We start from the raw sequence: 13,877 nt of genomic DNA on the forward strand, positions 1-13,877 counted from the left end.
CTCGTGGCTTTGCCTCTGAACTGAACCCTGTCTCCCTGGCAACCTCGAGTCAGGATAATTTCTCAGAAATCTAATAACCTCATAGCCAGGAATTCCGATTATCCCTCTTTCCAGCATTATCTTTGTTTCATTTTGGATTTAAAGGGATATCTCATAGTTACAAGCTTTAGCAAAGCACCAAATCCATCACCCATGTTTCCATTTATAAATGTGTAATGTTACTATTTCCTTTTTCAGTTGTTTTGCAGTACATAGGAAGAAATGTAAGAACACTAAGAGGCAGTAATGTTCTTGACAATTACAACTTTGGGAACAAACATTGCTAAAGCTGAAAAAACAAAGGTGCTACTGATGCTAGAGAAAGGAGTAGCTTTCCATTTTGGCCAGCTTGCATGTCTCTGTATACCACACATCCAGTTGGTCATAAAGCATATCTAGATGCAAAATAAAGCAATTTCTAAGCAGCTCGAACCAGCCTTTGGCCTTATCTCAGAAGAGCACCTTGATTTGCATCAGTGTGCATTTTATTTTTCCTATGATGAGATCACTAATCCCTTTGTCATCTGGCATTGGAAATTTGTACAAAAGCTACAACTTATATTGCTAAATATATTTATGTCTAACGATGTGTGGAAATGTTCTCTTGATCTCAAGGGCAATTAGGGATTGCCAGCATCGGTGGAGAAGAAATCAGTCAACGTTTCGAGTCTTCATGACCCTTCGGCAGAACTGAAGCATAGTTAGGAGAAAGATGAAATATAAGCTGGTTTAAGGTGGGGGGGGCGGGGGGAGAGAGAGAAGTTGAGGGTGTGGTGATTGTGGAGATAAGCAAGCAGTGATAGGAGCAGTTAATCAAAAGATGTCACAGACAAAAGGATCAAAGAGGTGTTGAAGGTGGTGATATTGTCTAAGAAAGGTGCTAATTAAGAATGGAAGACAGGACACTCAAGGTACAGCTCTGGTGGGGGTGGGGTGGAAAGACTAACAAAGTTTTAGTTTTAGATTTAAAAATAATGGAAATAGGTGGGAAAAGAAGAATCTATATAAATTATTGGAGAAAAAAAAGGGAGGGGGGAGAAACGGGGTGGGGATGAGGAGAGAAACGGGGTGGGGATGGGGGGAGAAACGGGGTGGGGATGGGGGGAGAAACGAGGTGGGATGGGGGGAGAAACGGGGTGGGGGTGGGGGGAGTTTAAAATCTAAAGTTGTTAAATTCAATATTCAGCCCGGAAGGCTGTAAAGTGCCTAGTCGGAAGATGAGGTGCTGTTCCTCCAGTTTGCGTTGGGCTTCACTGGAACAATGCAGCAAGCCAAGGACAGACATGTGGGCAAGAGAACAGGGTGGAGTGTTAAAATGACAAGCGACAGGGAGGTTTGGGTCATTCTTGCGGACAGACTGCAGGTGTTCTGCAAAGCGGTCGCCCAGTTTGCGTTTGGTCTCTCCAATGTAGAGAAGACCGCATTGGGAGCAACGAATGCAGTAGACTAAGTTAGGGGAAATGCAAGTGAAATGCTGCTTCACTTGAAAGGAGTGTTTGGGCCCTTGGACGGTGAGGAGAGAGGAAGTGAAGGGGCAGGTGTTGCATCTTCTGTGTGGGCATGGGGAGGTGCCATAGGTGGGGGTTGAGGAGTAGGGGGTGATGGAGGAGTGGACCAGGGTGTCCCGGAGGGAACGTTCCCTACGGAATGCCATCGGGGGGGTGAAGGGAAGATGTGTTTGGTGGTGGCATCATGCTGGAGTTGGCGGAAATGGCGGAGGATGATCCTTTGAATGCGGAGGCTGGTGGGGTGATAAGTGAGGACAAGGGGGACCCTATCATGTTTCTGGGTAGGAGGAGAAGGTGTGAGGGAGGATGCGCGGGATATGGGCCGGACACGGTTGAGGGCCCTGTCAACGACCGTGGGTGGAAAACCTCGGTTAAGGAAGAAGGAGGACATGTCAGAGGAGCTGTTTTTGAAGGTAACGTCATCAGAACAGATGCGACGGAGGCGAAGGAACTGAGAGAATGGGATGGAGTCCTTACAGGAAGCGGGGTGTGAGGAGCTGTAGTCGAGGTAGCTGTGGGAGTCGGTAGGCTTGTAATGGATATTGGTGGACAGTCTATCATCAGAAATTGAGACAGAGAGGTCAAGGAAGGGAAGAGAAGTGTCAGAGATGGACCATGTGAAGATGATGGAGGGGTGGAGATTGGAAGCAAAATTAATAAATTTTTCCAGGTCCCGACGAGAGCATGAAGCAGCACCGAAGTAATCATCGATGTACCGGAGAAAGAGTTGTGGGAGGGGGCCGGAGTAGGACTGGAACAAAGAATGTTCCACATACCCCATAAAGAGAAAGGCATAGCTGGGGCCCATGCGGGTACCCATAGCCACACCTTTTATTTGGAGGAATAAAAAAATTTATTCATTTTGCTTCCAATCTCCACCCCTCCATCATTTTCACATGGTCCATCTCTGACACTTCTATTCCCTTCCTTGACCTCTCTGTCTCAATTTCTGATGATAGACTGTCCACCAATATCCATTACAAGCCTACCGACTCCCACAGCTACCTCGACTACAGCTCCTCACACCCCGCTTCCTGTAAGGACTCCATCCCATTCCTCAGTTCCTTCGCCTCCGTCACATCTGTTCTGATGACGCTACCTTCAAAAACAGCTCCTCTGACATGTCCTCCTTCTTCCTTAACCGAGGTTTTCCACCCACGGTCGTTGACAGGGCCCTCAACCATGTCCGGCCCATATCCCGTGCATCCTCACGCCTTCTCCTCCTTTCCAGAAAAATGATAGGGTCCCCCTTGTCCTCACTTATCACCCCACCAGCCTCCGCATTCAAAGGATCATCCTCCGCCATTTCCGCCAACTCCAGCATGATGCCACCACCAAACACATCTTCCCTTCACCCCCCCTGACGGCATTCCGTAGGGATCGTTCCCTCCGGGACACCCTGGTCCACTCCTTAATCACCCCCTTCTCCTCAAACCCCACCTATGGCACCTCCCCATGCCCACGCAGAAGATGCAACACCTGCTCCTTCACTTCCTCTCTCCTCACCGTCCAAGGGCCCAAACACTCCTTTCAAGTGAAGCAGCATTTCACTTGCATTTCCCCTAACTTAGTCTACTGCATTCGTTGCTCCCAATGCGGTCTCCTCTACATTGGAGAGACCAAACGCAAACTGGGCGACCGCTTTGCAGAACACCTGCGGTCTGTCCGCAAGAAAGACCCAAACCTCCCTGTCGCTTGCCATTATAACACTCCACCCTGTTCTCTTGCCCACATGTCTGTCCTTGGCTTGCTGCATTGTTCCAATGAAGCCCAACGCAAACTGGAGGAACAGCACCTCATCTTCCGACTAGGCACTTTACAGCCTTCCGGGCTGAATATTGAATTTAACAGCTTTAGATCTTAAACTACCCCCCCCTCCCCCCATCCCCACCCCGTTTCTCCCCCCATCCCCATCCCGTTTCTCCACCCTCCCTTTTTTTTTCCAATAATTTATATAGATTCTTCTTTTCCCACCTATTTCCATTATTTTTAAATCTAAAACTAAAACTTTGTTAGTCTTTCCACCCCACCCCCACTAGAGCTGTACCTTGAGTGTCCTGCCTTCCATTCTTAATTAGCACCTTTCTTAGACAATATCAACACCTCTTTGATCCTTTTGTCTGTGACATCTTTTGATTAACTGCTCCTATCACTGCTTGCTTATCTCCACAATCACCACACCCTCAACTTCTCTCTCCCCCCGCCCCCCTACCTTAAACCAGCTTATATTTCATCTTTCTCCTAACTATGCTTCAGCTCTGCCGAAGGGTCATGAAGACTCGAAACGTTGACTGATTTCTTCTCCACCGATGCTGCCAGACCTGCTGAGTTTTTCCAGGTAATTCTGTTTTTGTTTTTGTTATGGATTTCCAGCATCCGCAGTAGCTTTTAGCTTTTTGTTTTTAGGGATTGCCAGTGATGCTTGCATCGCACGCCCCATGAAGGAATTTTTAAAAATACAAGGATGAAGAGAGTTTATTTAACCTCTGTCATGAATTCGTTGTGATATTTCAGAGGTGTAGAAAGCAGACCAGACCTGTCCATTGTCCCATCTTGTTCCACACGTTTGGAAGACTTTTTCAGAAACAATTTCTTATACTCTTCAAATTAAAGTTTCAGCTTTTAAGATTTATTTTGTCATTAATGAGAAGTAGAGTTGAATGGGTCAAGGATTTAGGGCAAATTAAGGAAAACCGATCAGAAAGAAAGGCCTAAGTTAATATGAGGGTAAACTAGCCAGTAATATAAAAGAAAATTGCAAGAGTTTTTTTTAGATATATAAAGGGTAAGAGAGAGGCAAAAGTGGACATTGGGCTGCTGGAAAATGACGCTGGAGAAGTAGTAGTGGGGAACAAAGAAATGGCGGAGGAACTGAATAGGTACTTTGCGTCAGTCTTCACAGTGGAAGACACGAGTGACATCCCCAAGGTTCAAGAGAGTCGGGGGGCAGAGGTGAGTATGGTAGCCATTACCAAGGAGAAGGTGCTAGGAAAACTGAAAGGTCTGAAGGTGGATAAATCACCTGGGCCAGATGGATTACACCCCAGAGTTCTGAAGGAGATAGCTGAAGAGGTAGTGGAGGCGTTAGTGGTGATCTTTCAGGAATCACTGGAGCCAGGGAGGGTCCCAGAGGACTGGAAAATCGCTAATGTAACCCCCTTGTTTAAGAAGGGAGTGAGGCAAAAGACGGGAAATTACAGACCGATTAGCCTGACCTCGGTCGTTGGTAAGATTTTAGAATCCATTATTAAGGATGAGATTTCAGAATACTTGGAAGTGCATGGTAAAATCGGGCAAAGTCAGCATGGTTTCATCAAGGGGAGGTCATGCCTGACAAATCTGTTAGAATTCTTTGAGGAGGTAACGAGTAGGTTAGACAAAGGAGAGCCAAGGAATGTTATCTACTTGGACTTCCAGAAGGTCTTTGACAAGGTGCCGCACAGGAGGCTGCTCAGTAAGATAAGAGCCCATGGTGTTAGATACAAGGTATTAGCATGGATAGAAGATTGGCTGTCTGGCAGGAGGCAGAGGGTGGGGGTAAGGGGGTCCTTCTCAGGATGGCGGCCCGTGACGAGTGGAATTCCACAGAGGTCAGTGTTGGGATCACAACTTTTCACTTTGTACATTAATGATCTAGATGAAGGAACTGAGGGCATCCTGGCTAAGTTTGCAGATGATACAAAGATAGGTGGAGGGACAGGTAGTATTGAGGAGGCGGAGAGGCTGCAGAAGCATTTGGACAGGTTAGGAGAATGGGCAAAGAAGTGGCAGATGGAATACAACGTGGAGAAGTGTGAGGTCATGCACTTTGGTAGGAAGAATAGAGGCATAGACTATTTTCTAAATGGGGAGAGAATTCAGAAATCTGGAGTGCAAAGGGACTTGGGAGTCCTAGTCCAGGATTCTCTTAAGGTTAACTTGCAGGTTGACGCGGTAGTTAGGAAGGCAAATGCAATGTTGGCATTTATTTTGAGAGGACTAGAATATAAAAGCAGGGATGTACTGCCGAGGTTTTATAAGGCTCTGGTCAGACCACATTTAGAATATTGTGAGCAATTTTGGGCCCCGTATCTTAGGAAGGATGTGCTGGCCCTGGAGAGGGTCCAGAGGAGGTTCACGAGAATGATCCCAGGAATGAAAGGCTTAACATATGAGGAACGTTTGAAGACTCTGGGTCTATACTCGATGGAGTTTGAGGGGGGATCTGATTGAAACTTACAGAATACTGAAAGGCCTGGGTAGAGTGGACGTGGGGAAGATGTTTCCATTAGTAGGAGAGACTAGGACCCGAGGGCACAGCCTCAGAGTAAAGGGAAGACCTTTTAGAACAGAGATAAGGAGAAACTTCTTTAGCCAGAGAGTGGTGAATCTATGGAATTCATTGCCACAGAAGGCTGTGGAGGCCAGGTCATTGAGTGTATTTAAGACGGAGATAGATAGGTTCTTGATTGGTAAGGGGATCAAAGGTTACGGGGAGAAGGCGAGGGAATGGGGTTGAGAAACTTATCAGCCATGATTGAATGGCGGAACAGACTCGATGGGCCGATTGGCCTAATTTCTGCTCCTATGTCTTATTGTCTAATGACTAGAGCAGCTTAGGATAATTAATGTTTTTTTGAGTATTGAAAACTCTCATCCTTAGCTTTTTGAATTTGAGTTTCAAACACAGGACTCGAGTTTTTGAACATGTTTCCACCATGCACCACTTGGTCTGGGAGAACTCATAATTCAGGGATAGTTCTCCTGGCTTGTATTACCTACCCTATTATCTTTATGATTAATAATTTGCAAATGGTGCTTTTGTGAACTTGTTAAACCTAATGGCACAGAAAAATATGGGAAATGTATCATATGTATATTTGTTTGGGGAAAATGAGTGATTTTATTTATCTTCCCAAAGTAGGATCTGCTGTAAATGTAGTAAAATTCTATCTAATTTATTTCATGAAATTGGCTTAATAATGTTTTTTTTTTCTGCTAGCAGCAATGGAAAAATGTGAAAATTCTTCACTTGAAAACCACAACTTCTGTTGCTCTGCCCATTTATGCATCTGGTATGCAGAACCTTCAGGAGTTAGGGAAAAGTCTTCCAAAGGCTCCCAAGAAAAAGCAGAAAGCAGTAAGTAAATTATTTTTAAATAAAATTTAAAAATAGAACAGGTACAGTATATGCTCATTTACAGTATAGTAAAGTAAGGGTTTACCATAACAAGAATTTGCAATTGTATAGCATCTTCAACATAGATAAACATCCTGGTACTTCACAGGAGCATGGGGGGGAGGGCTGCAGTGGAGCTGGATGCCAAGCCAAAGAGCAAAAGCACTTGCATTGGTACAATGCTTTTTACAATCTTAATCCTTCCCAAAGCTTTACTGCCAATGCAATACATCAAGTCACAGTTGTATGAACATTTTGCAGATAATTTGCACACAGAGAGATTCCCACAAACAGTTGTGAAATAAATGACCATACAATCTGTTATGTTGATTTTGGCTGAGTGATAAATATTGTTCAAGACACTGGAAGAACTCCCATACTCCTCTTCAAATGGTGGCATAGGGTGTTTTATGTTCACTTGAGTTTAATATCTCATCTGAAAGGCAGCACCTTTGACAGTGCCACATTTCCTTAGTGAAGCAGAGCTTAGAGCCTAGATTATGTGCTATTTGCTGCTGTAGCTTGCATTGTCTCCAAAGAGAACATTGGCACATTGCATTCTTTTGCCTCTTCTTGTCTCCTCTTAGTTTTTAACTGACATAAAGTGATACTGACCTTTCATAAACCTGTCCTCATGAAGTCATGGCTGTGTATGATGTGAAGCTTTTGGTGCTAAAAATCATTGTGAGGAGTTCAACGTCTTAACTCGCAGAATGAATTCCATTTGATTGTGAATGTTAAAGGAACTTTACACGAGATTGAAATTTGGAATAATGTACCCTGTACTCAATTGTCTGAAATCCAGCTACATAAATCAGCAAATCTCAATTGTTGATTTTATCGCATGTAAGCGAAGGCCAACTAATGAGATGCAGCTCAATTTAAAGAGTGCTACAGTAAAATCCCGATGAGTCAAATCCCAGGGGATTCGCCCACAAATTCGTGTTAAGCAGAGTTTTGTGATAGCCACAGAGGGTCCATTTCCAGATGAATTCATCTCTGCGTAACCTGATGTGCCTACAAACGCAGTCTATGTCAAAAACAGCAGATGCAAATGCAAAATGAAAACACAGTAAAGCAATAAATGTGTGAAAACGTCTTTATTCAATTTGTTCACACCTTACAATAGCCTCATCTGGCATTGGGCATCGTTATATGGAATTTGCTATTCTGTCAGAATGAATGGTTGACGGCTTGGACATAACTGGAATTTCGTGTCACCGGAGCTCAACTCTTCATGATTTCACTGTACATTTAAAGTAATTTTATGTCAATCCTTCTAAGATATTTGTTTGAGACGGTTTACCTTGACAAAGAGTTGATCAGTTAATTGTATGATGTGTTTCACTTTAATACTGGGCAATAAAGCTTCAGTTTTGTCTCTGAGGTTATTTCTGAGATACAGCCTTAGCTGGACCATCTTCAGTTGACAGAAGAAGTCATGAAGTTGTATGGAAGAACAAAGAAAATAAGGGGAAAAAGTAACTTTTAGTTCATGCTGCATTTGTACATGGGAAATGTTCGCCTTACACAGCAGTGAAAGGTTTCATGTTTTAAAATACAGCCACGCCTTGATTTTTTTTCTCTCAGAATAAGCAGAAGAAAGCAGCAAAAGTTGTAAATTCAGAAATTGCAACAGAAGTACCATCATCGACTGAGGTTACGAGTGTTCTTGTTGAGGCAGTCAAGGAGAAGGCAAAAAAACCAAAGCCTCCTGTTGCCAATAAACATGCCGCAGAAGAAGAAATACCACAGCTCGTTCCCATTGAAGAGCAAACACCCATGAAGAAGGCAAAATTGCAAGTAAGTTTGATAGTTGGTATGGTTCCTTTTTTTTCTTATTTTACTTCCCCCACTGTGAAACCTACTGTTATCGTAACCTGACATTGTGGTGTGTAAATTACATCAAGGATCACTGGGTAGTCATCAGGAGAGCCTTGGTTCCACAATGAAGTTGTTGTGTCCCTTTTGAGATCTGCAAACTTGGCATAGACTGATCAAATCTGGAAACTTCACCAGATGATGCATTTATCTTCTTGATCTCTTTATCTCTCTTTCTTCCCACAGCTGTTCAGTTTTCAGGTCACAACTATTTGATCATTTTTTTTTTATTTTGAACTACCAACTTAAAAACGTTTACCATTTTGAGGAACAGATCCTTTTTTCACAGTTTTTTTTTCTGCTAAGGAATTAAATTTCTGTGCCTAGGTGTTTATGCATATTGGACTCCATCACAGCCATTAGGGCATAGAAAGAGGCCATTCAGCCCAGCATTCCATGCTGGCTGTCTGTACAGCGATCCAGTCAGTGCTGTTCCCCTGCTTTATCCCTGTAGCCCTGCAAGTTGTTTTTCCCCCAATGCCTATCGGATTTCCTTTTGAAATCATTGATTATTTCCGCTTCCAACACCCTAGTAGGCACACCTGCAAAATATAACTAATTTTCAACTTCCTCAGTTCTGAGTGCCTCTAATGTTCCAAAAAGATATAAATTTTAAAATTATCATTGTGTCGCCTTAAGTTTCTACCCCATTGGTGCTAAATATAGCATAGGATTGGTGGTCCTGGAAGACACTGAGTAATTCTCAGAGCTGCACTTTGAAAGGTTGCAGGAGATTTATGACTTTCTGTTGTTTTTAAATCATCTATTGTATGACAAATGCACTTGGTCTCACTTGACTGTTTGTGGTTGGCAGAGATCAAGGGAATTTTTAGTTGAGATTATACCTGCAATGAAGAGTAGAAAATTGAAAGAATTTTAATTGATTCTTCCTTATATGAGCATGTGATTTTGTGTGCAACAGAGACACTTAACTATGGAACTTTATTCATTTAACGGGAACCACTTACCATTTATGGTATTGAAAATTGAATTCTCTTGCAAATCTGGTCAAATGGTGCATTTTAGTCTACTTAAGATTGTGTTTGTTAGATGTCCGTACTTATTTATTTATTTTTTTGCTGAGCAGGGATTGAATGGAAGAAAGAACACCACACCAAAGGCAGCTGACGGAAATGAGACTCCTGTTGGTGAGAAACTACAGCAAGAAAAATGCAAAAAAGCACCACAAACACCTAAGCAGAATCCAGAAAGCCTCGGACTGCAGACTCCAGCCACGCGAGGAAAATGCCTTCAAACACCAAAACAGGAAGTGGGAAAAAAAGATTTCTTACTTGAGAGTAGCACACAAAAGAAAACTGCTAAAAAGCCTCAGCAGAAGTCAGCAGGAACCCCCAAAACCAAGAAATTAGCAAAATCGGCAACGAAAACCCCCAAACAGAAACAAAAGCGAACAATTCCACAGTCTGCTTGATCTTTGTCCGAAGCTTTTTAAACAGCGTAGATCTCTTGTTCAAAAACTGGCTGTAAATTCTTTGCCACTTCAAGTGGTTTGTCAAATACACATTGCGTTGATTACATTTGTTTAATACATGTGGTATTGTTTAATAATTCAAATGAGATCTTTGGTTGATGTTGATCACTATGGTAACAGCTTGAAAAAAATCTCTTGTCCTCAGCTGAATAGATATAGTCATTGGTGCTTCAATCATCAGAATTGGAGAATAAAATGCCAAGTTTAACAGATTCAGAACTTTATTCTTATTCTTGTTCATGTTAGTATAATCACAGTTGTGACTAAAATTAATCTGAGTTAACAGGTTCTTCATTTCTCGACAAACTGTCGCCATTTATCTCTATCTCCAGCATGATATTTTATTCTCCTCCGTGAACTATCCACCATTTTCTAGCTAGAGGACTGGGCATTGACCTGTTTGTAGGTGGGATCCACATGTAGCTGGATGTGGATACTTGGTTGCAAAAGCAAAATACTCCAGATGCTGGAAATGTGAAATAAAAACAGAAAATGCTGGAAATAGCAGACCATGCAGCATCTGTGGAATGAAACGGGATTACCATTAAAAAGAGTCATCACGACCTGAAATGTTAACTCTGTTTCTTTCCACAGATGCTATCTGACCTGATAAATCTTTTTGGCTTGACTTTGTCCTCAATTTTGATTCCCCCCACACCCCCAACAGCCTTGTTGTGCCGTAAAAAAGCAGCTCACATCAACTTGGACATGCTTACTGATGATTCAGCGATGGCAGGTGCTCAGGTGTGTTTTTTTTCATTCTTTCACGGGGTGTGGGCTTCGCTGGCTGGGCCGGCATTTATTGGCAATCCCTAATTGCCCTCGAGAAGGTAGTGGTGAGCTGCTCCCTTGAACTGCTGCAGTCCATGTGGTGTAGGTACACCCACAGTGCTGTTGGGAAGGGAGTTCCAGGATTTTGACCCAATGACAGTGAAGGAACGGTGATATGTTTCCAGGTCAGGATAGTGAATGGCTTGGAGGAGACCTTCTAAGCGGTGGTGTTCCCGTGTTTCTGCTGCCCTTGGCCTTCTAGATGGTAGTGGTTGTGGGTTTTGAAGGTGCTGCTGAAGGAGCCTTGATGAGTTCCTGCAGTGCATCTTGTAGATGGTACACACTGCTGTTACCGTGCGTCGGTGGTGGAGGGAGTGAATGTTTGTGGATGTGGTGCCAATCAAGCAGCTGCTTTGTCTTGGATGGTGTCAAGCTTCTTGAGTGTTGTGGGAGCGGCACTCATCCAGGCAAGTGGGGAGTATTTCCACACACTCCTGACTTGTGCCTTGTAGATGGTGGACAGGCTTTGGGGAGTCAGGAGGTGAGTTATTCACAGCAGGATTCCTAGCCTCTGACCTGCTGTTGTAGCCACAGTATTTATGTGACTGGTCCAGTTCAGTTTCTGGTCAATGGTAACCCCCCTCCCAGGATGTTGATAGCAGGGAATTCAACAATGGTAATGCCATTGAATGTCAAGAGCCAATGGTTAGTCTCTCGTTGGAGTTGGTCATTTCCTGGCATTTGTGTGGCGCGACTGTTACTTGCCACTTGTCAGCCCAAGCCTGGATATTGTCCAGGTCTTGCTGCATTTGGACATGGACTGCTTCAGTATCTGAGGAGTCGTGAATGGTGCTGAACATTGTGCAATCATCAGCGAACATCCCCACTTCTGATCTTATGATAGAAGGAAGGTCATTGATGAAGCAGCATAAATGTTTTGGCCCAGGATGCTACCCTGAGGAACTCCTGCAGTGATGTCCTGGAACTAAGATGATTGACCAACAACCACAACCATCTTCCTTTGTGCTAGGTATGACTCCAACCAGTGGAGAGTTTTCCCCCGATTCCTGTTGACTCCAGTTTTGCTAGGGCTCCTTGTTGCCACACTCGGTCAAATGCTGCCTTGATGTCTAGGGCAGTCACTCTCACCTCACCTCGGGAGTTCAATTCTTTTGTCCATGCTTGATTCAAAGCTGTAATGAAGAAGCTGAGTGACCCTGGTGAACCATTACATGGAATGAATTTTGCAGCAATTAAAATGGATGAAAGAAAATTATGCACTGGCTGGAAAGTAACCACAGAAATGGCCAGCTTTTTTCTCAATTTTTACTGCCTGTGCCTCATTGGTACTCGATTACGACACTTAAGCAAAAGCTTTTCTGTTAATGCATCTGTGTGGAGAGCCATTAAGACAAAGCAGACTGTTAAACTTTAATGATGTTTTGGTGTCTTGGGGAAAATCCGCAGGGTTTATATTAAGCTTCTAGTGCTTCAGAATTTGTTCCAGTGCTAATAACTGTGCCCATATATGTGCTGAACATGGCTCATTCTCGTTTGTGCTTACCCTGCGCGAAACATTTCTCATGAGATCTGTCAATTGAAATGTAAGCTCACGTCATCCTTTGTTTATTAACAGTATATTAGGCTCCCAGAAATGAAATAAAACATTCTACCCTATTGTAGCTTTATATTTGCAAATGTATGTTTTCTGTTACCTTTGATTTTTTGAGTCACTAGAGTGTAGATACGTAGTGTTTTGCCCTAATACTTGATTATGGCTTGTATTTTTAACTTACACTATTTAAAATTAGAATAGGTGAATGTAAATCTAGTTTACGGCTGAGGAATTTAAATTCCATTTTTTAAATTAAGACCATCATTCATGACCATGAAACTACCGGATTGGTGTAAAAACCCTTTTGGTTCACTAATGTCCTTCAGGGAAGGAAATCTGCTGCCCCTACCTGGTCTGGACTATGCTGTAGGTCTGAAGTTTCAATGTGTTTGACACTTAATCGTCTTCTGAAATGGTCTAGCAAACTGCTCGGTTGTATCAAACTGCTTCAAAAAAGTCAAATAAGGATTAAATTGGACAAATCACCTGGCAAATCGCCACCCAGGTGGTGGCACAATGGTATACAGTTGGGAAGGAGTGGCCCTGGGAGTCCGCAACATTGACTCCTGATCCCCATGAGGTCTTATGGCATCAGGTCAAACACAGATCAGTTCTGTTGAAGGGTCATGTGGACTCGAAACGTCGACTCTTTTCTTCTCCACCGATGCTGCCAGACCTGCTGAGTTTTTCCAGGTAATTCTGTTTTTGTTTTGGATTTCCAGCATCCGCAGTAGCTTTTTGTTTTTATCTTGGTAGCTCTGTTGCTGGCTGAGTCTGAAGGATGTAGCTGAATGGGGTCTACAGCAGGTGCTGAAGAGAACCAACACAAAGGAAAGACCTATTTGAGTTTGTCCTCTCCAATGTACCTGTTGCAGATGAATCTATCCATGAATGGTAGGAATGACCACACAGTTCTTGGGGCAAAGTCCCATCTTCACTCTGAGAACACCATCCATAGTTGTGTTGGACTACCACTGTGTTAAATAGGATAGATTCAGAACTTAGCGCGACAGTTTTGAGCTGCTATATATGGGCCATCAGCTGCAGCAGAATTGTAATCCACACAACCTGTAAATTCATGGCCCACTGTATCCCTCATGCTACCATTACCATTAAGCCAGGGGACCAGCCTTGGATCAATAAGCAGTGTCAGAGAGAATGCATTCCTAAACTCAGGTGCCACACTGGCTACAACATCATGTATCTTAAACAGCAGGACCAGAATGCTAAAGACAGCTAAGGGATCAGAGATCAAATAAAAGCTACAGTCATGCCAAATGCAGATGTGAATGGTGGTGGACAATTAAACAACGAAAAGAAGGGTCTGTGAACATCCTCATTCTCATTGATGGCAGACCCAAGCACATGAATGCATAAGACAAGGCTGGTTTGCAACCATCTTCAACCAGAAGT

General features: G+C 43.3%; 1 protein-coding gene across 5 annotated transcripts in view; it reads left to right on the plus strand.

Moving 5' to 3' along the window:
* rsl1d1 (ribosomal L1 domain containing 1) overlaps nucleotides 1-10,290 on the plus strand; it is a 30,944-nt gene extending 20,654 nt beyond the window's left edge. For 2 of the 5 annotated variants that reach the window (XM_078559117.1, XM_078559121.1), the window contains exons 7-9: nucleotides 6,529-6,666; nucleotides 8,296-8,508; nucleotides 9,671-10,290. In XM_078559117.1, coding sequence (XP_078415243.1) covers nucleotides 6,529-6,666; nucleotides 8,296-8,508; nucleotides 9,671-10,018 — 699 coding nt within the window. In that variant the 3' untranslated portion in view covers nucleotides 10,019-10,290. The remainder of the gene's footprint in view (nucleotides 1-6,528; nucleotides 6,667-8,295; nucleotides 8,509-9,670) is intronic. The other 3 variants (XM_078559119.1, XM_078559120.1, XM_078559122.1) reach the window with 3 other exon arrangements.
* The last annotated feature ends 3,587 nt before the right edge of the window (nucleotides 10,291-13,877 follow it).

The sequence above is a fragment of the Cetorhinus maximus genome, chromosome 15 (assembly GCF_964194155.1).
Source record: "Cetorhinus maximus chromosome 15, sCetMax3.hap1.1, whole genome shotgun sequence".
In the NCBI taxonomy this organism is placed as follows: domain Eukaryota; kingdom Metazoa; phylum Chordata; class Chondrichthyes; order Lamniformes; family Cetorhinidae; genus Cetorhinus; species Cetorhinus maximus.